Source organism: Xiphias gladius, chromosome 17 (genome assembly GCF_016859285.1).
Source record: "Xiphias gladius isolate SHS-SW01 ecotype Sanya breed wild chromosome 17, ASM1685928v1, whole genome shotgun sequence".
NCBI classification, from domain to species: domain Eukaryota; kingdom Metazoa; phylum Chordata; class Actinopteri; order Istiophoriformes; family Xiphiidae; genus Xiphias; species Xiphias gladius.
Window position 1 is genome coordinate 26,821,395 of NC_053416.1, and position 26,668 is coordinate 26,848,062.

General features: G+C 37.8%; 1 protein-coding gene across 1 annotated transcript in view; it reads right to left on the reverse strand.

Moving 5' to 3' along the window:
* The window catches only part of dlg2 (discs, large homolog 2 (Drosophila)), a 207,689-nt gene that overhangs the window by 99,126 nt on the left and 81,895 nt on the right, over positions 1-26,668 (reverse strand). Inside the window, exons 6-7 of the mRNA XM_040150506.1 lie at positions 5,869-5,952; positions 4,228-4,392 (exon numbers count right to left, since the gene is read on the reverse strand). Of these exons, the coding sequence (XP_040006440.1) occupies positions 4,228-4,392; positions 5,869-5,952 (249 nt within the window). The remainder of the gene's footprint in view (positions 1-4,227; positions 4,393-5,868; positions 5,953-26,668) is intronic.

Genomic DNA, 26,668 nt, shown 5'->3' on the forward strand with positions numbered 1-26,668 from the left:
TTTTGTCTTCAGTAAGTGAAAAGCATGCTCAATTGGGTTGAGGTCAGGTGACTGACCCTGGCAATTGAGGAAGATTCTATTTCTTTGTCTTGAGAAGCTCTTGGGTTGCTTTCACAGTATTTTTTGGGTCATTATCCATCTGTACTGTGAAGTCTTATCAGTTTTGCTGCACATCGCTGAATCTGAGCAGGTAGTATAGCCCTATACACTTCTGAATTCACCCTGCTACTTCTATCAGCTGTCACATCATCAATCAACACCAGTGACCCAGTTCCACTGGCTGCTGTACATGGCCATGCCATAACATTGCCTCCACCATGTTTGACAGATGAGGTGATCTTCTTTGGATCATGAGCTGTTACTTTCCTTCCTCATACTCTTCTCTTCCCATCATTCTGGTACAATTTCGTCTTGGTTTCATCTATCCAAAGAATCTTGTTCCAGAACTGAGCAGGCTTTTTCAAAAGGTTTTCTGCCAAAGTCTAATCTGGCCTCTCTGTTCTTGAGTGTTACCAGTGGTTTGCACCTTGTGTTAAAACCCTCTGTATTTACATTCATGAAGGTGTCTCGTTTGTAGACTTGACAATGATACGCCTACCTCCCGGAGAGTGTTCTTGATCTGGCTAGATGTTGTGAAGGGGTTTTTCTTCATCAAGGAAAGAATTCTGCAACCATCCACTTTAGTTGTGGCCTTCCTTGGTCGTCCAGGCCTTTTGGTGTTGCTGAGCTCGCCAGTGCATTCCTTCTTTGAAAGAATGTACCATATTGTTGATTTTGGCACTCTAAAATTTCTGCTATCTGTCGGATATGTTTTTTTCTTCTTCTTCCTAACGATGGTCTCCTGGATTTTCATCGACATCTCTTTGGACCCATATTCACAAGCTCCCATGAACAGCTACCAAATGCAAATTGAACACGTGGAATCAACCCCAGAGATTTTATCTGCTTAATATGTCATGAAATAACAGGGGAACAGACCACAACTAGCCATGAAACTGATCAACTGCCACATGGCCAATTACTTTTGAGCCTATGAAAATGAAAGACTATGTGTAAAATTAGCTGTAAATCCCAAACAGTTATTGCAATATTTATTTAAAGCTGAAAGTCTACACTTCCATCACATCTTGATGGCTTCATTTCAAATTCTTCGTGGATGTTTACAGAAACAAAATTAGGAAAATTGTGTCACTGTCCAAATACTGGACTGTATATCTTTCCCAGTTAAACATTACTATCATTTATAGGTAATAATAATGTTTAAACAATCAGAGGGGCATCAGAGATGATAAACACAGTCCACCTGCTGTTGGTCTTTGCATATTACTGCATATGCTTCATTATTTACTGTAAGTGTAGGTTAAATCAGATGAGGGGATCTTAAACACATGACCGGGGTACAGCAAACTCTTCAACATATAGTAATACATGATTATTAGTAGAGACAAATTAGCACCAGATCACAATAACACCACAACAAGCACATGGGATTTGATGGCAAGCAAATGGGTCACAAACACACATGGGGTTATTTTGACAAAGTGTGAGTATGACAAAAAAGGGCAATGACCCCAAGAAAAAGAAAGCCTGCTTCTTCAGGTAATGGATTGAAAACAATACCAAAACAAAGTCCATGCAGTGTGAGGGGCACATCAATCTTCTGGGCAGAAGGACCCAGAAATAAGGGAAGAGTTCTAAATAGTACAAAAAAGAGGGGTTGAGGTTCCCCAGAGGTAAAATAAAAATAAAATAAAATAAAACTTGCCATGTAGTTTGCTGTGGTCACACTCGGGTATGCAAGATCAAAACGGGTAACCAGTGCAGGCTGCAGGTAAGAAAACGAAAGACAAGATCACTAGCCAGTATACTTTGGTAAACAGAGAGAGAGTAAGAGAAAGAGAGAAGTGAGGCTAATGCATCAGGATAAAAAAAGCATTAGTTATGGTTACCCTGTCACATGTTGAGTGGAAGGAGAAGGGAAAAATGTTCAAATGGGTTAAGACTGGATGAGAATGAGCGGAAGTGGATTGACTTCCTGCATTATTTGTTAATGAGGAAAAGCCTCTTACCCAGTAGGAGATATTCCGCCAAAGACTGACTGCGTATGTGTGCAGAAGTGATCATCTGTGCACAGATGATCACTTCTGCACTACTGACAGAACTCAAACTGATTTCTAAAGCAAAAAAAATCTAATAAAATAAGCATAAGAAAACAGAATATTTGATTTAACAATTCTGTGTTCACAACTTCACAATAAATAGACATCAACATTGGCTGAAGGACTGCCAACTGTCAACACTCAAAAAACTTTTCAGCTTTTTCTCACTGCTGTGTGTTACATTTACATAAACAATGACCACATTAACTCAGACGTTAGTATGGAGATCATTAGTGAGACATTTATGATGCCTCCAGTGGTTTATGACCTAAATTTTACAATGTATGATAATGTGTTAGATGTCATTGATAAGTCTGCTGGATTACATCATGGCACCAGATATGACTTAATGACTTAACTCAGAAAGAGGGTATAAACAAAGCTAAAGCACTCAGAGCTCTTGACAGTCTATAACAGTGTATAGTTTCTAACATGTCAAAAGGAAACAATGAGTACTATAGGATCTGGTCTTATATTTTAAGACAAAAGCATTAACATCCTCATCTAACAACCATTCTATAAAAAAGTACTGTGTTCAATCACATTTGATCATATAAAGTTTCTACTACTACCCAGCAGGAAAAAGGTCCCAAGGTCTCCACTGAATCAAAGTCAAGGAAAAGCATCCAAACAAATACATTATAACACACATCATTTAATACACAATCATTTATTTTGATTACAATCTAACTTGAAAGTAATAATGAAAAGTAAGTGTAGAGTCAATTACAGCAGAGGGTGCTGAGATAATTTCTTCATATATTAGATATGCTGTACTTCAACAAGTACTTAGTTGCTTTGAACACTTACATCAGGAAGATTTATTTTCCTGCACATATGCCAAATCAGACCAGATCAATATGAGATTATTTCTTATGGTATTATTTACACTCCAACAAAAAAAATTGAGTTAATTTAATAAATAAATTTAAAAATCATGTCGATTTCTCCAATGACAAGGTGGTTCATGACATTGCTAAATATATTCTCGCCTAACTTTTTAAAACTATTAATACATTTCACATTAAAAAATGTAAAACTACACAAGCAGAGGATATTAAATCTACAATATCTATAAAATCTAAACTGAAATCATTCTGCAAATGCTACTCAATGTTCTGCCTGTGTTTCTATGAAGTAAAACAAAAAATGTGCAAGCACTTCATTCTCCATTTACTGAAACAACAAATGATTTGCCAAGGATTTCAAAACACTGTCCAAAATAAACTGCAGACACAATAAAACTTCTCTTCACCTCCAACAGTGCCCTCTGCTGGCTCGAACTTGAGCAGAAACACAACCAACCAACAAATTCCATCTGCCAGCTGAACTGCCTCAGATCTTTAGCACACCATCTTATTGACCTGGGTTATTTCACGCTGTGAAAGTGAACTCCTGAGATGTCAGAGGTTGGAGTCCAGGTCGGGGCACAAACTGGCACTTTATGAATCCAAACAATGAAGAGGGAAAATGTTTGCAATGACAGAGACAAGGAAAGATGTGAAGGCTGTTATTTTCTCTTCTAATGATACACACAGTCTACAAACTGACAGCAAGAGTACTACCACCAATAAGTGCTTCCATGGATCGAGAAAACACAATAAAGAAAGGAAAAGGAAAAGTAGACAAGAAGGCGGAAACACTTACAATAATGATTCAGATCTAGCCTGAACAGAATTCACATAAAAACGTATACTCTCAAAACTGTCGACTGTAGTCTACTGTCTACTCACCCTTTTGTGCTAAATACACAAAGGAAATTATGTGTTCTATAATTTATCTGGATGTTATATATTTCTTCTCGGTAATTACCGCATCATCTTCCATGTTACAAACACTACAATTTCTTGTTTAGCACTTTCCTTATACATGCTTGATGAAAAACAAAATGTAATATGAACTTATATTAAATATACTATAGAAACACTGAGCAGTCTGTGGCCACGTATAAGCTAAAAAGACAAAGGGAGGAGGGAGAGGCCATGTTTGCATACGTTCATGATCCTGAATTGGGATGAAGGTCAAAGGGACATGGTTTCTATGATGGGAAAGACATTGTATTGCTGACCTTGAGAGGAGAGATGTGGGAATGGGACACGTAGCCGTGCACATTCTCGATCTCAGACAGGTTCTTCTCGGACACGTGCACAAGCTCAGGGGAGCACACCTCATTGGTAAGCCCTGGGAATCCCTGGTCAAGAGGTGGCGAGTCGTCTTCTTGATAGTGGTACTGCTGAGAGTTGAAAGGGAGAAAGAGGAAAAAAAGGGACATGAGAGAGAAAGAAAAACATGGTGATGAGATCTAAATCTCATCACTTGTCTTTGTAATAATAATTCAAAAAAAGTAAGAATAGGCTTTTTCTTACTCTTCTCAGGACAGAACTAAATTATGTACATCATATTGGTAGACTCATAATCACATCATTTGAATGTTGTCTTGTTGCAGTTATTGTACAATGCTTAAATATTCTGAATTTAAAAACAATCATGTCAATTAAATTTGACAATTAAAGATTAGACAGTATAGTATGTATAAACATCAACATGGTAAAACTATGAGGCACCCGGAGAAGCACGAGGTTCACAATACTGCAATAAGGTTTAAATTAAAATTGAATATGTTGCACACCATTATTCATGCATATGAAATATTAAATATACCCAGGCAGTGTCTCCAATATAGATTATATGTTTTTTTTCTTCTGTAGATATTAAATAGGTTCTTTTACAGTTACAGATTTTTGTAACAAAATGCCTACTTAACAAAAACAATTGCAACAAAATGTTCCTATTACATTATAAGCTTTAAAAGAGTATAGTTTATTGCAGGGCTGTAGATTCAGATTATATGGTTATCTTGATTTTGTTCCCATCCCATGCTCATTGAAATTTAATATAAATTGGTAAATATACAAAAACAGTACATATGAAAAAAAAATGTTTCCAGTATTTTTGAGGGATTCTCTATTATGAACTCTCATTTAAAAGTTAGCGAGAGGAAAATTAACTTCATAACAGTAACATTAACATTAACATTAACAGTAATATTTCTTAAACCAGACTTGTCTCTTCCTTTACATTTTGCAAATCTTCGATTCTTCCATGGTGTGGGTGTTTTGTGAAATAAGTTAAAGGGGAATTTCTTATCTATCCCAACCAATACATCCAGTACTAGAACATGACAATTTCATTTTTGAAGTGTTTTCTTGAATATGCATACTAAATTGAAATCACTGTTTCTACCCAACAGATTCATATCACACAAAATGGATCCTTGGTTAACATGCAAACCCAGTATTGACATGAATAATGAACAATATAAATATAGAGCTAAGAGAGATTGTCATGAGAGTCAGCAATGGCTCTAAAGTGTGAGGTGGCCCACTGAACACAGGATGACACCCAGACACAATGAATTCCCATTACAGTGCATCAATATGATGAAATATCCTTTTATCTTTTAACATATCATACATACATATATATATATATACATACATATATATATATATATATATATATATATATATACACACACACACACACACACACACACACACACACACACACACACACACACACACACACATATAATGTCAGTAAATACTGACACAAATGCACATATTGGTATGTGGTTGATCGCCAGGATGATACTGCATGCAATTTGGATGGGGTGAAAATAAAGTACCCCCCTCCTCGCCTCTCTCACCCAGGGAGCGTTCATCAAGGCAGGGTTCATGCAGGGTGGGGGCTGGCCGTTGTGGGGTGACCCCTGTATTGCTGGAGGCCTGTTCTGGAGAGAGCAACAGGACCATAGTTGACCACCAAGAGCAAACAGAACAGTTGTGACTTAAGAAATGAAGTCCATAAATGATCAGTCACATCCAGGATCCCAAGTATACAACCAGCACATCCATATAGAAGCAAAAACACCAGCAGGAGGCTGAGAAGCTCATTCATAGGTACTGGTACATACAGTACTGTAGGTGTTTCTAATATTCTGCACTAACACAACAGATGTCAGTACATGCAGGACGGATATGATTAGGGTCATTACAAACTGAAACACACAAACAGAGAGATAGTAACAGATGAACAGAGACAGAGAAACAATCATAATATCATCCCATGACATGGTTACATGCTCAAATTAAATAAAATTGTTGGCTAGTAGATCTGTGATACAGAGTGAAATAAAGCATGACAGAATTCTTAGCAAAAGGGGTTGTACTATTTCTATAGGAAGAAAATAGAAATACCCATATCTTCATTTAACTAAATAAAAGGATTATTACAGTTGTGCTCACCAACATGGTTGTATAATTTTAAGGGAGAGACTCACAATCTTAAATTGCTATCAGTAATGTGAATGTGGAGATGGAAACTGGTGTCTAAGCAATGTTTGACCAAATGATCTAAAAAAAGAGGAAGAGCCTGCCTCTCACAGCAAATCTGTACACAGTGAGAATGACTGAACAGTAATTAGTGGATACATCAGACTCAGAGAACGAGGGGTTACACAAATAGAAGTGATCTTCAAGCAAAGAGTATGGCTAGCTGCATCTCTGAGATGCAAACCGATTGTAACACCCCAGTGATAACAGTTATTTTTGATGATGCCTAAAGGCAGCAATGTAAGGAGATGCATTCTAATGTTAGGAGGAAGCAGTTCTGGGCCAGTAACATATCAGCTACCAAGGCTACTAAAAATAGAAGTTAATTCTGTAACTTTGCTGGAGCTGTATTCTCATGCATGAATTATCAACTAATTATCAACTGTATAATCCTGTAAGATGTAATAGAAATGAAAAGGTAAAGTGAAAAAGGAACTTGTTTCTTAATAGAAATTCGTCATTTTCTGTTCATTATAGTATTTTGTCATTTTAAACACACAACAGACAAAATGTGACCCTGCACGGGATAAGTGGGTATATGAACAGATGGACAGATGGATAAATGTGATACTATACATTAGTCTGTCTATGATCTTGTGTCTGTCTGTCATCATACCTGGGTAAGAAATTTACTATTGTTTTCTAATGTAGCTGTCCAGGTAACCCTCAGATGTGCGGGGGTTAACTGGCTAATTTGGATAATAGATAGTAAGATTGGATGAGCTAACCTCCAAAACTAAAAATGTTTCCATATGTGCACTTGTTTCATGTTTCCATATAAACTGTCTTAACAACCTGTAAGCTAAAGTACACCACCATGCCTAGGTAACCAACTACGGGGGGGGTTGCATTTATGTGCTGGTGGGTAGCTCTACCAACCAAGACTTTACAATTGGCTGCTTAACAATAAACAGGTTTCCCTTTTACAAACATTCAAGGATGCATGCACAGCTGGGGGTAGAAAACACACTGTCACAGTGTCATGTTAGTTTATACACTCATCAAGCACTTTATTAGAGATACCATATTAATACTGGGTAGGGCCTCCCTTTCCTCTCAAAACAATCTCAATTCTTTCGAGGCATGGATTCCGCAACATGTTGGAAACGTTCCTTTGAGATTCTTCTCCATGTTGACATGACTGCATCAGATCATTTCCGCAGATTTGTCAGCTGCACATCATGCTGCCAATCTCCCGTACTACCAAATCCCAAAGGTGTTCTATTGGATTCCGATCTGGTGACCGGGGAGACAACTGAAGTACACTGAACTCATTGTAAAGTTCATGAAAGCAGTTTGAGACAACTTTTACTTTGTGACATGGTGCTGGAAATCGCCATTAGAAAATGGTAAATTGTGGCCATAAAGGGATGTACATGGTCAGCAACAATACTCAGACAGGCCATTCAAACCATAATTGATTGGTATTAAGGGGCCCAAAATGTGTCAAGAAAACATTCCCCACATCTTTACAGTACCACCACCAGTGTGGACACTGCTTCACAAAAGGCAGTCTGGGTCCACAGATTCATGCTGTTGATTCCAAATTCTGACCCTGCCATCTGTGTTCCTCAGCAGAAAATCCGATTCATCAGACCAGGCTGTTTTGCAAGCCCACTGCAGCCACAGATTTCTGTTCTTGGCTGACAGGAGTGGAACCTGAAGTAGTTTTCTGCTGTTGTAGCCCATCCGCCTCTGGGTACCGTAGCATTTTTGTCAGCTCCAACCAGTCTGGCCATTCACCTCTGACCTCTCTCATCAACAAGATGTTTCCGTCCACAGAACTGCCGCTCAGTGGATTTTTTTTGTTTATCGCACCATTCTGAGTAAACTCTAGAGACTTTTGCGTATGAAAATCCCAGGGGATCAGCAATTTCAGAAACACTCAAATAAGCCCGTCTGGCACCAACAATCATGCCTTGGTCAAGGTCACTAACTGTGCTGGCACATGATTGGCTGATTGGATAACTGCATGAATAAGCTGTTGCACAGGTGTTCCCAGTAAAGTACTCAGTGAGTGTACACAGACATTTTTTATTATTTAGAGTAACTTGCTGGAAACAAGTAAAATTGCTTTTTAGAGGTGAATTAGTATCTGAACCTCTCACTTCAAAAACTTACGTAACCACATGCCTCATGTTCAAAGACATGTATTGGCTGTAGCTACAGTAGCTATAATGACATATTTAATTCCACTAACCCACAAACCCTGACTACTAGCATGGGTTAAGAGCACAGAAGACTTCTCACATAAGTAATGAAGTCTTTCTTTTTACCTTTTACCATTTACTGTATATACATATATGCATACACACACATACATATACACATACACACATATATATATACACACACACACACACACACACACACACACACACACACACACACACACATATATATATACATACATCTATACATACATACATACATATATACATACACACACACACACACACACACACACACACACACACACACACACACATATATATATATATATATATATATATATATATATATATATACACATACATCTATACATATATGTATGTATGTATGTATGTATAGATGTATGTGTATGTATATATATATATATATATATATATATGGGTTTTGAGAAGAGACAAACCAGAATGACTCAGATTAAGATGAGGAGTTGTTTGTGCTCCATAAACTAAGTTTAAAAAAAACCAAAACAGCCATGACATTTTGTTCCTCTAAGATTAATGGGCAACATCTTTATGTGCTATACAGGTTCAAAAGTAAATCTGAAATTTAAAAAAGTGATACATTTAGAAAAGTGAAAACTGATAGAAATACCAAGCAATAATTTCGCTGTATTTTTTAACAATACAATGACAAGAAAATCTTTCTATTCTATCTATCATATTGAAACGAATTTGCAGAAGAGATTCAGAGTTTGAGTCTAGTCTAAGACCAAGGAAATGTTAATACATAAAATTCTTGATGAAGCAGTCAATAAAGCCAGAATGTTACAAGGAGAGCAGTTACTATACCCTCCCCAAAAAACACCAGACAATAGAATTTCCTTCATGTCAGAATACAGCAACATCTCTGGAGAGATTAGAACCTCTTCAAAAAACACTGTGAGGTTTTGGAATGTTTGTTTGCTCACCCAATTTTTGATATAAAAGGGTAAAAAATATTGGTGACTTACTGATTCAGTCTAAATGTAGTACAGTATACAGACTCTATAAAAAAAAACGACCAATTACCTGTCTTAGGAAATTCATGGTAACATGGTAACATAGTCATTGAACACATTATTCAAATACTTTCAACACTAAAGTATTTTACCGTTCACGCACAGGTAATAAGCACGAGATCAAAAAAGAAGCAAATGCACATGTTATCTACATGCTTAAATGCCCATGTGGCCTTGCATATGTAGACCAAACTAAACACCACCTTAACCTGACAATAGCTCAGCATAAAGAGATATTAAAAATGTTTATACACTGCCAGACACTACATGGATAAAAACATGGGTCAGCTTCCACTCTCAAATTTATAGGTTTGGAAAGAGTCCTATCTAATCCAAGAGGGGGTGACATCATCAAAAAGCTATTGAAAAGAGAGGCATACTGGATACACACTAAACATTGCCAAAACCCATGGTTTAGTTCGTGACTTGAATCCATTTTTATGATGAAATGACTTGTCCTCTGTTCTTTATACCCAGAGGGCACTCATCCTCATACAGGGAGAAATAAGGCAAAATTCCCCCACTGTCAAGATCAGATAGGAGGTAGATCTTAGGCTATGATTTCTGGCTTACTAGAATGGGCCTAGATCTATATTTTCATACTGATACTTTTGTAACCTTAATTACTATGTATATTAATATCAATTGTACATTGTATATAGTAAGTGATAAGTATATTATGAATTTAGAAATGCAAATGTTTGTGTCACATGATCCGCAATTGCCCATAGGCTATCAAGAACCACAAAAACCTGTTGCTTATCATGTAATGAGTGAAAGATGTACCACCTCAAACAACCACTTAACTTACCAGAAATGAGCTTACTCTTGAGCTTGAGTGAAATAAATAAACTCTTTGTAACTTTTAACCCTTTTTAAAATCTTGACTGAATACATTTGTTTATTGAACTTTATGAAAGTGTTATTCAGAATTTTCCAAATTATATATCCTGTGCTCCTACATAACCAGAATTCACTGGCTGAATTATCTGCATTAAAAATTACTGTCTTGTCGTAATTCAGAGTAAATACAGGCTCTAGCAATATTTCCTAAATTCATACATACAAGTATTCATGCATACACATAATTTAAAGTTATGTATCTATAATACATAACTTTAAATGCAGCTTTACTATGACAGTACCCCCACCCCACTTTTCACCAATCCACAAGACTGATCTCCTGCTACCCGTAAACCTTCTGACTCCAACCAATGCACTCAAAGAAATGTCCCAAGTTAGAACTTTGAAAAGTTAAACAAAATTTTCTAAACATAGCTATAACACAAAACACAAACACAAAAACACAAAACACACAAACACACGCACACACATGCACACACTCACACGCAAACACATATATACACACACACACACACACACACACACACACACACACACACACACACACACACACACACACACACACACACACACACACACACACACACACACACAGACACTCAATTGTTCTCAGCCCTCGTCTCAAGAGACAAAGACATGAGGCCAGAGGCAGTGTCTGTCTGCTTTAGGGCTGTATAGGCAGTCCCCCAAAATCAGATGTTGTTTCCACCTGGTGTTGCTACAGGGGGAGGGAGGCAGGTGTCTGCAGCTTCTACTGCTGTTTGGCTTACCATAGCAAATTTAATGGGAGAGAGGAGAGGCTCTAAACATAGAAACTACAAGTACACCATATCTGAAATAGTACTCTTATCACCTAGTCAGTAGGTCAAGGAATATGATTTATTTTGTAATAGTTTGTGTCAACATCAGTGTTTTGAATTTTGAGTCTCACTACACCATATATATTATCTCATACTATAGTTAGTTCAGTAAATGCATTCTGATTGGCTTTCAGGCATTTTAATAAGTACCAGCATCACCTGGTACAGCACTGTGGCCAGATCGACGAGAGGAACCGTCTGCCTGTTTACCTTTTATACCTGTAACCTAGCAACGACTGCCAGTGAGGATGCACACTAAGAGGCATAGTTATCACAATATGAAATTGTACTAAGTGAACTTTGGAAGATCCTGTGGATTTGATAAATCTACATGGGCTTCAGATCAGCTGTGTACTGTATTTAATGAAAGATCATAGTTTAAATCGGTGACATAATGAATTACCAATCAAGAGTTAACCAGTGGAAATTATGGTATACAGAGAAGGAGGAGATGAAACAACACTTATGTGATTTTATGTGAGCTTCAGTATCTATTTTCTTCATAAACAAACTTTCTCAATGACATCTTTATGTGTCAAAGTTGTCTCGAAATGATGTCATAAACATGGGGCTGTGGTGTACTGGCAACACCCTTATAGCTACAGTATGCTATACAGTGTGATGCTGCTGATGATATAGCAATCTAAATGATAATAATAATAATAATAACAATAATTTTATTTATATAGCCATTTTCTTAACCTAGTTACAAAGTGCTTTAACAAAAGCCAACTGAGATGGTAATAAGAATATACAGTAAAAGTAAAAACATATAAAAGACATAAAACAATAAATAAATTGATATAAAGTTCACTAGGAGGGATAAAACCATACAGACCAGTTGACAGCCAGTTGAAAAAGGTACGTTTTTAGCTGACTTTGAAAAGAAAATACAGAAGTAGCTTTGCGAATTGTGAACGCTAATGCCTCCACGGTTTGGGTGCCAGGACGGCAAATCTACTGTCATTGGTTAAAAGATTAGACTTCATAACGGCAAGAAGTACTTTTTCTGCTGTAAATATGGGCTCAGCAGGTCAGACATATAATGTAGCTTAAAGCTGATCCAGTTAATGCTTTGTACGTGATTAACAGAATTCTGAACTATATCCTGTAAGCAATGGGAAACCAATGAAGGGATGCTAAGACCGGGGTAATGTGTGCTCTTCTCATAGTTCCGGTTAGTTCCAGTTCAGACAGATGAAGTAAAGACATGAACAACTTTCTCCAGGTTAGCAGGAGACAGAAAAAGTTTGATTTTAGAGACACTCCTAAAACCTTTTTCACTTGTTTTTCAAAGGTCAGATATAAATCAAAATCAAATTTCTGGCAGATGGCTTTGAGTTTGTTGGGCATGAAGTCAAGCTTACGATTAATTTTGACTGTCAGGCTTGTTGGGGCAAATATAATTATCTCAGTCGTTTCCTAATTAAGTTGGAATAAGTTCTAAGACATCCAACACTTTATATCATAGATGCAGTCTTTTAGGGCACCTAAACTACAAGAATTAGTAGGATTTACAGGAATATATAATTGTGTATCGTCTGTGTAAAAATCAAACATTATGTTATGTCTGCTAATAATGTAACCAAGGGGAAGCATGTTAAAAGAAAAAAGAATGGAGCCCAGAATCGACCCTTGAGGTACACCGCAGGCAAGTTTCAGAAATTAAGTCATTAAGTTCAACAGAAGAATGCCTGTCAGAGAGATAAGACTTGAGCTACTCAAGCACCAAGCCACTACATTGCACATAATTAGTGAGTCGCCTGAGGAGCAGGCCTAAGCAGGACTAAGATTTAGCAGAGGCCAGACAGTGGAAACTCATATAATTTATTAGTTGGGTACAGGCTACTTTTTCCATGACCTTTCAGAGGAAAGAAAGTTTTGAGATAGGCTGATAGTTACTATTACTACTAGTTAGAGAAGAGTTTATAATTTGGGAAATGTGGGAACATATACTCCCAATAACATCAATTAATAGTTTAGTAAGTATAATGTCAAAAGAACAGGTGGAGGAGTTCATATTGGACATAATATTAGTGAGTGGTGCAAGTTGACAATTGAGAACAAGTCAACCTAGATGTAACTTTGGGATCTGTATCGTAATCACAATTCCGGGGAACAATTTGACTTCCAAAACTGTCAACTCTCTCAGAAAAGAAAATCAGGAATTTTTCACAGTCAGAATGGAAATGTTCCTCAAGAGCAGATTCTGGTGTAGCAATAAGATGGTCAATCGTTTTGAACAAGGTTCTGGGCTTTGAAGAGGATTAATTGAAATACTGTTTAATTCTGCAAGAAACATGATCATTTTGGAATTCATAATCATGTACAGTCTCTCTCCCCCCATTCCTCTTTTATTGCTGAGGCTGTGTGTGTTCAACACACATATACAATCTGATATTAGGCAGTTGCCGTAATGTTCTAGGCATACACATGCACACGCATACATGCATCAGCGAGGCGCAGGTGAAGATATGTATATATATGTACAAGTATATCTAAGTTGGGTCTGTGGGAGCTAGACACTTCCCAATATGGTGAGAAAGACTGTTGAATGAATGATTCTGCCTGTTTGAAGACAGGTATAAGACAGGGCTGTAGCTGAGGGAAGCTTTGGAGAGGACCTTCTGCTTAGATTTTCTCCCCAGTGACTCACTGAATGCTTGGCCACTTTTGTGCTGTGCTGCGAATTGTTTTGCTGTTTTAAAGAATTTTAAGTAAAGCTTCTAAGAAGAAACTTTTTTCATTTGACATCTTTGTTCAAATCTCAGACCCACTGAACCCTCTTCATCAGCTTGTGGGAGTTCTCAGAAATAATTTAAGAGTAGTAAGTAACGTAAGTAATTTTGGCTAGCAGTCTAACAACTACATTATGAGACGATGGGTGATGGGTGTGGTCATTTAGCCAAGTAGCATGTTTCATGATAGACCGCTTTTTGAGTCTCAACGGAGCAACTCTGTTTGGGGGGATGCCAGACAGGAGTGAAAATTCTGTATACATAATCAGTTGACTAAGAGATCTGAAAAGCCCAAAAATTTATAGCGGAATGAGGTGAGGGCATAATTGTTTTGCAAAAAAAGAGAAATGTATTTGGATAAGTAAGATGTCTTGCAGATGTTTTAATTCTGTGCAATCTACCCTATTTATTTCATGAAGTACAGGTCAAGGCAGGGCACGATGGTAAAGCCAGCCGGGGTGACAGCTAGCTGTGACTGCAACAGCGACTGATGATGCAGCAGATCATCAATCAGTTTTTCAATTACCTGCAGCTCCCACTTGACAGAGCATAGCTCAGAAACAGTCAGTTTAGGTAAACCGAACAGCAGTATCACAATAAAAAATAGTAGATTATTGCAGACTATTGTGGATACTGAACTTCCATTTGGAGGGTGAGTGACAAGCAGCCCACAGCAGGTGAACAGGAGATCAAATTGACAGCATAATCCGATTACATACCCACAAGAGGTAAAAAGCATGAACACTACCGTGTCGCATGAGACAGTTGACATAGAAAAAAACAAGTGTACCTTAGTCCAAAAGTAGAGGAAAGCCACCGAGTGAGTTGGAGGCTGAAGATATTGATATTTTTGATGTTGATGATCTACATCAACTACCTCGATTGCTTGCTATGGTTAGTTTAAACTAAATTATTGTTATACTAGAGTGGTGGGAAGGAGGTAATTCAGTTCTCAATGAACATCAAGACCTGCAACAAAATTTCCTCTATAAATGTTGTAATGTAATAAATGTCTTTTCCCAGAGTTTCTTTTATCTGAAGCTGTCAAACAGTCGATCTAAGGTCTTACTGTACAGCTGCAGTAATTCTGTTCAACAATACTAAAACAAACATGTACAGTACGAACGTTAAGGAGCATGCATAGGCTTTTCTGCATTCCACTAGTTTATATTAGGCCACAATAAAATGATAAGGACCCAACAGTGGAATTGCTATAATGAGGCGAAACGTTTGTGCTAAGCAAGTAGATAAAGGAACGCTCTGAGCTAAAGACCATATCTATTGTACCAATCAAAGGCCAGTTGACCTCAAGCCTGAGAGAAGCCCAGTGACCGATAATATACTGTGTGAAAAAGCATTACAGCACTGGGTACAGTCACCCATGCTCTGGTTACACAACCATATTAGAGGAGTGGGGAACATCATTGGAGCATTGCTTGATGTGTATGAAGCCTGAAATGAAAATAAATTATTTTGTTTTCATTTGTTTAATTTGTATTTACTAAGTTCACTGTGAACTACTGTATTGCTTGACTGACTTGGTTTGCTGAGATTTAATGGAGCGGTATACAGGGGGTCATGATTTATGATGGAAGGAGTCGTGAAAACTAATGACAAAGCAACATAACTGGGGCACAAAGAATTTCCAGCACATAACATACTGTAAGTGGTTAAACTGGTAGCATGTTAATAAATGCAGGCTAAATAAGACAGTAAGAAGAAGATTACTCTCATGTCCATCAGTTTGTTCATAGTATTTAGAGCCTGAATAGGTGATTTAAAAAAAAGTTCTACGCCAGGAGTATGTTTTTCAAAACTGATTTTTCTTTTCTTTCTTTTTTACTCATTTTCACCATGCATCACTGTTGAACCTGCTATATATACAGTGGCTTCAGAAAGTATTCAGACCCCTTCACTTTTTTCACACTTTATTATGTGCAAAAAGTGTAATTCAGTACTTTGTAGGAACCCCTTTGGCAGCAATTACAGATTGAGTCTTCTCAATATGGTGGGCAAGTGTCTACAAGCTTTCCACACCTGGATTTGGGCAATTTATCCCATTCTTCCTGGCAGATCCTCTCATGCTCTGTCACATCGTATGGGAAGTATCTGTGAATTTCCATCTTCAGGTCTCTCCACAGTGGTTTTATGAGGTTTAGGTCTGGGCTTTGGCTAGGCCATTCAAGGACAGTCAGAGACTTGTCCTGAAGCTACTCCAGTGTTGTCTTGACTAAATGCGGGGTCATTGTCATGCTTAAAGGTGAACCGTTGCCCCAGTCACAGGTCGCAGGTTCTGGAGCAGGTTTTCTTGAAGGACCTCTCTGTATTTGGCTGAATTCCTAATTCTCTCAATTCAAAACCAGTCTCCCTGTCCCTGTTGCTGAGGCATGGTGCTGCCACCACCATGCCTCACCATAGGGATGGTACTAGCCAGGTGATGAGTAGTGCCTGGAATTCCACCCAAAGAGTTAAATTTTTGTCTCATAAGCCCAGAAAATCTTTTCCCTAATGCTCTCAGAGTCCTTTAAATGCCATTTACTCAAGGTGGCTTCTGTCTAACCACCCTACCATAAAAGGTCTGATTAAAGAAGTGCTGCTGAGGTGGTCATCCTTCCAGCACTCCTGAAGCTCTGTTAGAGTGACCGTTGGGTTCTTGGTCACCTCTCTGATCAAAGCCCTTCTTGCCCGGTTACCTGGTATTCCTGGGGACACTCATAGCTTTAGAAATGGTTTTATACCCTTGCCATGATCTATGCCTTGCCACAAAATCTTATGATGGAGGTCTACAGAGAGTTCCTTGGACATCACGGCTTGGCCTTTGTCATGACATGCGTGTGAATTGTGGGAACTTATATACACAAGTTTGTGAATTTCTAAAGTGTGTCCAATCAATTCAATTTGCCACAGGTGGACTCAAGTCAAGTTGTAGACACATCTCAAGAATAACTTAAGTAAAGAGGATGCACCTGACCTTAGTTTGGAGTGCCACACCAAAGGGTCTGAGCACTTTTGTAAATGAGAGATTTCAATGTTGGATTTTTAATAAATTCGCAAAAGATTTTTAAAACTTTGTCTTTTCACTTTTCGCTTAGTCATTATGGTTTACTGAATGTAGATTGATGGGCAAAATGGCAATTTTATACATTGAAAATTGAAGCTACAACATAATAAAGTGTGCATAAAGTTAAGGGATCTGAACACTTTCTGAAGCCACTGTATTTAGTCATATAGTCCCAAAATTCTGTTATGACAGATACTGTGCTGTGCAGTTGAAGTAAGTTCTTTTACAGCACATACAAAAACACCTTTTTGGTTTGGATTTAAGTTTGGATGCAACCAGTGTTCCAACAATACATGTTCAACACAGTTAACAAAGCTGGCAGCAAATGTCAAAAGCAAATTTTAGGTTGTTTTACTCCTTCTAAAACTGGAATTACTGTATAAACAAGCACAGCAAGACCGCATCATACTGCCTCCCCCAAGCTTCTTTTGTAGTTTGTTGTATACAGCAGTAAAATTAAGTCATAGCACTGAGGCATGATGATTCCCATGTGAATGAAGTGTAGCACAGCTTTGATAACTGATGTACACTTTAACGTGTAGTGAGTGATTAATGCTAGAGAGAGAGAAAATGAGAGACCTAGGGAGAGATGGAGGAGGAGGACATCTGACCACTGGATGAAGGCTGAGAAAATGTGCTTCTGAAACTAAGCAGAAGCAGGGAGAGTGCAGTAATACGATTTATCAGAGCAATGCAAAAGACGGTTCTTAAACTCCAAAAAGATTCAAAAGACACAATGTGACAAATACTTCTCTATATTTTCAGTTCGCCCTAGAAGTAATTACAATTTATTTTTTCATTTTTTAAAATTTTTTAATTTGATTATTCTTTGATAAGTATGGCCACAACCCTGTTAGCTTGGAGGATTTTGGTCAAAAAGAAAAAAAAAATAGATGTAGAGCTTTTTGTTGATAGCTGCCCATAGATTCTGTAACAACACATGTATATTGTTCTATATTTGTATAACAAATTTGTGGTAAAATATGTTTTTACTACTTTTTGTTATGTATTTTAATGTTTCCTTTCATGTAACCTAGATCTTAAGGGGATCTATTTGAGACTTTTTTGGTATACTTGATATTTTGTCATGCTAAGTGTGGATGATTAACTACACAGCAACTCAGCCTGTTGGTATATAAGCATCAGTATGGTAGCTATTTTTAAACATTTTGACCTGGTGAAGATCTGACCGGATTTGAAATGTTGACTATTTAATGGAATTTGTCGTTTGGAGTCAGTGAGCAGGCATTAAAATAATGAAACTTATGTGTTTGTTCAGGATAAGCAATTTAACTGAAGTTTATCACTCCAAATAAAGTGCTGTCATTTTATTCCAGCTGCATCATATGTTGACTATTATTCATATTTCAAGCAACTGGATCAAATTAAGCTGTTGTTCTGTGTCATGCTGAACTAAACATTTGAAAATACTGCTGGAGGAAATCTCACATTAATTACTCTTCACAGTGAGTGCTCTTGTTTTTTCAGTAAAAAAGTTAATTTGGATTAAAAAATTATTCACCAAGTTTCATTCATCATCACTTTGATATTTTTGTACTTCTTGGTTATCAACAGCAAAAATAAATTCAATTTCTTGGCTAAAAACTGCAAATCCTCCTCCTGTAGTGCAATGAGTCTTAACATGAGGGTTTATAATATGTTGAAGTTCTGGGGCTGGCCAGGCTGTGCTGTGTGCAAAGCGTAACCATTCACGTGTGGTGTTGTTATGTTCTACTGAGAAGATCCCTTCTCTCTGATGTTTTCTACAGCCCTAACTACCAGAATCACAATGAGATGGAAATGTGGGGTGGCATGGCCGAGGGCAGATTCAGAGCCACTGTGCAGATTTAGTGTGGAATCTCCTAGCAGTTGTGTGCACTGACCTCTTTCTGTGGCTTTATATACCTACAGTAAGACTCTCTTCCCCAATTCTCTGCTATAGTCCTAATTCTTACAGACAGTAGGAGGGAGAGCTGACCTTTGTGAAAATGAAAGAGCACCTGCCCTCTGCTTTTCTTTCTTTTACAGTCAAACATACACATTTCTGTTGTCATATAGTGTTCTTGTTAGCTTCACCGTCAGGCTTTGAGAGGGAGCAGAGACATCCCCCTCACCGAACAGGTGACGCAATTTGTGCTATGGGGACAAGATTATATCCTTGTAGTCCTATTAGTACCTTTTGTTTTTTTGTTTGTTTGTTTTGGGTTTTTTTAATTATCGTGGATTCTTTTATAAGTTTTTCTCTCTCCAAGGTCCACTTCCAGTTGGATAGTGGCAGCATTGTCATGGAAGCATGCACATGACAATGCGGCCACTTGACTTCCACTCATTCAATCAACTTTATTGAAGTGTACCCAGTTTAACTGAGCAGAAGGGTGATTTCATATGGTTTAAGCTCTGGATATCTGCCCAGACTGATACTGCTCTTCATTTTACTTTCTATAGACCTCAGTACTGCTGGCTAGCATCTTGGCATTTGAGTTTTCTTTCCACCAGAAGCCCTAAATTTGGTGTAGACGCTGCCATCGTGAGAGTGTATAGATACCAACTGGAGGGCATGCCACGGGGCCTATATATCATCATAAGGTCCTCAAGACGGAGTACATTATATTTAAATTTACATTTATTAATTTGGCAAACACTTTTATCCAAAGCAACTTACAAGTGAGGGACAAGACTAAAGCTTCAGTACAGTAGAAGACCTTGAAGTAAGATCTAAGTATTAAATCTGTTCAGTAAGACAAAGTACATGGAGACTAGCTAAAGAAGTACACCGAAAGTTCACAGTAAGTGCTAGTCAGTCATGTTAGGGAGTTAAGGATGTTAGGAGAGGAGGTGCTCTTGGAAGAGATTAATCCTCCAGAGATTCTTGAAGACAGAGAGGGTCACCCCAGCTTGTTCCAGTATCGGAAAACCATAAACAAGAACAGCATCGACTAGGACTACCTTGTGTGTAGGGATGGCAATGCCAGATGATGTTCCTTTATGGAATGCATTGGCCAGGAAGGAGCATAAGCCTGTATGATTGAGTTGAAGTAGATGGGTGCAGAACCAGAAGTCACTCTGTAGGCAAGCATTAGCGACTTGAATTGATTAGGGGGGCCATGGGTAGCCAGTGGAGGTCAATGAGCAGCAGAGTGATGTGTGGCCTTTTAGGCTGAAAAACTGTAAGGGTTTCACTGAGCATTAAGGGAGACCTGCTGGAAGGTAATTGCAGTAGTTGAGGTGAGAAATAACCACAGCCTGTGCCAAGAGTTGGGTGGCATACTGAGTAAGGTAAGGCCTGATTTTTTTTTATGGTGTATAGCGCAAACCGGCACAACCGGGAAACAGATGCAACATGGTCAGCGAAGGATACTTAGTCATCAAAAATGACACCTGCAATCTTGGCTGGGGAGAGATTAGCTTCTTCTGGGTATATGGAGCCCCAGGTCCCAGCAGGTAAAGACGACGCTTGCCATCATGTTGCAACAGTGTCTTCGGTTTCAGAGAGATCTGAGTGAAAAGTTGCATCAAGAAGCTATTGAGCAGGACAGAACATGGTACCAGATGGAGGTTCCGGATGCAGGTGGCACCAGTTTCTCATCTCCATGTCCAAAATGAGCCGACAGGCTGACTGCAAGGTGGAGAAAACATGGAGCAGGACTCAACTACATTTGAGTACCAGGGCCTACCATTGGCCAGAAGACGACTGGGTAATAAGGCTTGTATTGCATCTCATAGTCACAGTCTCACAATGATCATCAGCTTTATCCAGCTGCAGTAGGCTACATTGAGGTAGCAGGCCAGACTTACCTGTAACCAGTTTGTATAGGGTTCAGTCTAGTTCACCAAGTGATTCTAGGACAAGATATTCCTATCTTGCAGAATCTAGTTCAGTCATCAGGAGAGGGGTGATTTAACTGGATATTTGCAAATACTTCTGGATATTTACAAAGGCTTCTGGCAGTTGGCCAGCTCACATACCTTTTGTAATTATTTTTTTTGTTTTTGGTTGTTTAGATTATTGTTGGATCTGTTATTCTCTCTCAGAGGTCCATTTCCAATTGGCGAGTAGAAGCGTTGTCATAGAAGCTGGCACGTCACAAAGCAAACTTCCGCTCATTCAGTCAGCTTTATTGGACTGTCTCAAGTTTAACAGAGGAGAGAGGTGATTTAATTCGTTTTTTGTGAGAATTAGTCCCTTTTTTTTTTCCTGGCTCATTATTTACCAACACAAGGTGGAAAAGGAGAGACCGAAAAACAAGGAACCAGGTGTAGTCATTTCTTGCATCGACACCTTCTAGTACTATCTGCTGGGAAAAGAGTTCTGCTTGGGATTGACCACAAAGAACTCCACTGGATGGAAGCCATGAACGACACCAAGCGACATAACCAGATGGTTCCTGTCCCGTCAGCCATACCAATTCTACATCCACTACTTGCCATGGAAAAAAACAAACAAAAAAAAAACAGTGACTCACCGATGTTATTTTTGACAGCAAATTTTGATTTAGTTTTAGTCATTGTCTTCTGACTAAAATGCCATTTAGTTTTAGCTGACTAAACATTAGTTTTAGTCAATTAAAGCTACAGTAGATTTAGTTAACTAAAATCGAATGGGGTTAGTTAGTCATTGAAATTGTTTTAGTCTCGTTTTACTGACAAAATATTGATTTTATAGATTTTAGTCAATTTAGTTGGTTATATCTAGAGTAGATTTAATGGACGAAAAAAGGGTTTAGTTAACTAATGCATTATTTAAGCATTTCTCTAGAATTTCACACTCATTATATAGTCTTGGAGGAAACATCTATTAACCTGTTATAATGGAATGTTGTTAAGGTTGGAACGTACAATACAGATATAACTGTTGTAATATGTAACATGGTTTTATTTATCTCAAGATTAAATGCATATAAAACCAAGTCTCATAAAGAACCAAGAATATGGCCTTGCTTTTTCACAGAAGATAAAAAGACCAATAATTAGAAATGAATTGTTTATAACACCTTGCATATAACAATCTTCATTCTTTCATAAAAATGTGAAACAAGAATGGTTTCATGGTCTCCACTTATTTTTAACATAAGTACGAAGTGAAAAAGCATATCAAAATACATGTGGGTTGTGCTTATTTCTATAGGAAGAACTATAAATAATTAACTGTCAATTATTTCAACAGTTGCAATTCTGAAATACATTCAAAGAAAAGGTGCATAGGCTATAATTCCATCAGTGACTGAAATCTAAATCAAGAAGAAAAAAAAAACGTCTCCAAATTCAAAACATATCTCTCAAAGGCTGTCAGAAGCACGGAATGCAATAATTTTAATTCAACATTCTCAACATTAAAATAACAACTGTTAGGCTACAATGCCTTCAGCGCACGGAACTAAAAATCAACTCCTCCCTCTCTCAGCATTGACAACAGCATTAAATATAACATTAAACTAAAAAACAGACCAGTAACGTACAATGAGATTGTGAATATTGTTGCTATAGGAAGTGCTGTCAGGGCAGTGAATACAACAGTTCTATTTGGTTTGATAGATTTTTAGGAAAGCACTTTGCGATGTAACTGTTGCTGTATTGTGCCGGCCTCTAGTGATCATGTGTGACACTGAATACCCTCTCTGCAAAGGCTTGAGAAGCTGGCTTAGCTAACAGGTGTAAGGCAAAAGGTTTTACCTTAGGATAAAAACTGTCATTCTTTGCTAGCCAAAAGTCAGCTGCTGTGTCATCAATGGTGGGATGTGAAAGCTTATCCTTCCTTCTGTTATTTCTGATACTCTCTGGGCAGCAGCCAGTTTCTTTTTGAATTTTTATCTTTCATCTTCATAATGTTTGTCCATCAGATTGTGGCAGAGAGATCTCAGAACTATCACAAACAGACGACTTTCCTTTAAACTCATTGAGGCCAACAAATATGTTCACTTGTTTTAAAAGGAGGAAAAGGATGAGGAGGGAAGCAGCGAGATAAACCACCATTAATACATAAATCCTCATTTTGACAGAAAAGATAAGGGGAGAGAGCAAAGCTAATTTGGTAAAACTGTATTACAGTTATAAGAATGAGCATTTGGGTAATCATCAAGTGCATGAAGCTGTAATCAGAAACCCCAGTTAAACCACAGAAACCACATGTAGTCATTCATCTAATGACTGTTAAATACTGACCCAATACCAGTGCTTTTTTTTATCCAAAATGTCAAATCTGTAAATCTCTCAGTGAGTAACTGATTTTGTGACATGAAGCTCTACTATTGGTCTGTTCTTAACTATAACTAAAGACATTAAAACAAAAACATCATCTTTAACCCTGTGAAAATGTGATTTACATTGTTAAGACGGTTTATAAATATTGCGTTATTGATGTATCAATTTTATAATGGCACAGACACTATCACATTTAACTTCTATTACATGTAACATGCACATTCCCTGCTCCAGTTCCTTTGCTTGGCATTATTACATGCTTTTACATCTCTTCACCAAAACATTTTACTTGTGTGTGACTTCAAAGCCCAAAAGCAACAAACCAACAACATAGCTTCTCAAGTAGTGTTTTTAACTCCAGTAGCTAAAAGTTTATCTTGAATAATATACAATGTCAGTCCATGTTTCAGAGCCAATCTCATGCAGCCAGTAGCGTACTATCTGCAGTAGCTTCATGCATCAATGTTACCTCACCAAAACAAATAAACAAAGCCGAAGTAAAAACTGTACCGGTAGATTTCTGTACCCTTGCCTCTTACCCTGAGAATTTAGTTTAAGACATTTTCAGAATCTAAACGGGCTGCCGTAAAAATGTTAGATGCATATTTGAAGAAAATAAAATCATCCAATATTCCCTTCTGAATTAATCTAAATTATTTTATAATAGTGACCCTTCATTCCTGACACAGGGCAAAAAATAACCCAACAGAGGAGTGTTTTACTTGCATTACAGCACATTAAAGGCAGAGGAGTAACTCTGACCTGTCACTATGATAAATGAAGCGTGACAGTACAGAGATGCAGAAATATTACATCAGTTGTAAATATGCCCTCATTAAGCCCCAGTAAGCATTAACACGGCTTCAACGATTGGAGACAGTGAAACAAAACTGTTCTAGCACTGCTTTTCAGAAAAAATTAAAATAGCTTTCTCACTTGTCAGCTTATAGAAGAACACAACTAACAGTTTAATCCTTAACCCATCAGTCCTTCACTTCCATCAGGTATATCACACATTTACACAGAATAGCAGCACAGGATAATACCACAATGAGTAGAGGATACTCAGAAACCACCCACTGATAGAAATATCTCTACCACCACTCAAAATGAGTAACTGTCAACATCACCATTTTGCTCTGAAGTGAAGAAAGTGGTCTGCAACCTACCTTGCATCCAAACATCAACGATAAAGTGTTGTTGGTGCAGGCAACTTTGCAGTGGCACAACACTGGGGTGCAGTCTGGGCTTTTCACTATGGGAGACATTCCTGTAAAAAAGACCAGCTGCACAGACTCTGCTGTAGTACCGAGCTTCACAGCACAAAGACGAGTGGAGATAAGCTACAGTAGGACTAAACCAGCAAGCTAGAAAGAGGCTTCATGAGAGCGATGTTTTGCATGTTGGCTTATCTCACTCACACACACACACACACACACACACACACACACACACACACACACACACACACACACACACACACACTGACATAGTCACTACCATACATTCTTCTTCCTGCTCTTTCTCTCTCTGTGTTAGCGATGCCCACATCTCTATTCACCCTCTCTTCCTGCTCTGTCTTAATCACCCTAACCATCTCCTCCTCCTGTAAAGTCTCATTTCTATGGAAATGTAAATTATTATCAGAATAATCAGTCATTAATTGTCCTTAATTGGTGCAAATTTGCATTTAGAAAAAGAAGGATTATCACTGTTTTTGTTCTATATACTGTATCATAAATGTGCATACAGTATACTAAGTATTTAGCTGCTATGCACATATAGCAGCAGGTCAACCAAGCGGACCCTCTCAGTCTTGATGTTCTAGGGTGCCCCCAGCTGACAAAGGTTTTAAATTAAATTACAATCAGCAACTTATATTAGCAAGCTCATTGTTTCCCAGCAGAATATATTTAGGTGGTCTAGCTAAACATTTTTGTCATGGCAAACAAAAAACCTTAATTACATTATTGATAATACTCACAAACTTGTGTTGAAATGTAGCTGTGTAAAGTCATACGTTATTGCCTGCCAGAACAATGCCTTCATTTGCAGTCGTATAAATGCGAAAAATGGCTTTCCAATCAGAAATCAAGTCATAAATAGGAAATGCTTTTCAAGGAATCATTTCTTTGGTCAGAACAGTTTTGCCTGGCTTACTTAAAGTATAAATCTAGTTATATTTTACTGCATATTTTTCTTATTATCTTACAAATCTCAACTGCAGACCCAAAACAAACAACGACTATATGCTATAACAAGTAACGTGTATCAAAAGCCTGATACAGTATCTCTTATTCGTCTGTGCCATAAGGTCCGTTGTTGTCCAAAAACTATTATAAACACATCAGTGAGCCACATTATTGCACTGGGTAAGATTTTCCTTCATTACCACGAACACACACACTGTAGTTTATTTTGACTCAATCCCATGTACACCACCCTGTTGATCCAGACACTCAATAGAGCAGCAAAAGTGTATTAATTCACCACTGAAACATTTCCTGCTGTTATCAACTGTTCTGGGATATTCCTGAGCCTTTTTTACCAGCTGCGATAGCGTGGCTGGTATTGTTTTCACTTGTTTGTATTTTATACCTTGGAAATGAGGACATTTTGGGAGAGTGAGGACATTTTGGTTGGTCCTCACTTTCTGAAACACCTTCAAAGGGCAGTTTGAGGGTTGAGACTTGGTTTTAGGGTTCAGGTTAGAATTAGGTTTAGGTTAGGGTTAGGGTAAGGGTTGAAGTTAGGCATTTAGTTGTGATTCAACATTATAAATCTACAGTAGACAATACAGTGATATTTGAACTGAACCACTAGATGGAACTGTAACACTGAGAATAATTACACTGTTCAAGTGTGGAACAGAGAGCGCCAGTAACTAAATCAACTAAATTGCAGCCCACTATAATAAACAGTAACTGAGGTCAATGAGGATTAATTAATCATGGAGCCTATGAGAAATAATTCCATGGTACATTTCATAAAAAATAACAAAATCTGTGTGACAAATCTGCATACATGCACATATAAAACGCAAGCCACACACACTGCTGTCCAACAGTATCTCCTAAATTTAAGTATTGTTTGCAAAAGCATGTAGACACCTACACCGTTCTAATTTGGGATGTAAGTTTCTACATCCAAAATGCATATTCATAT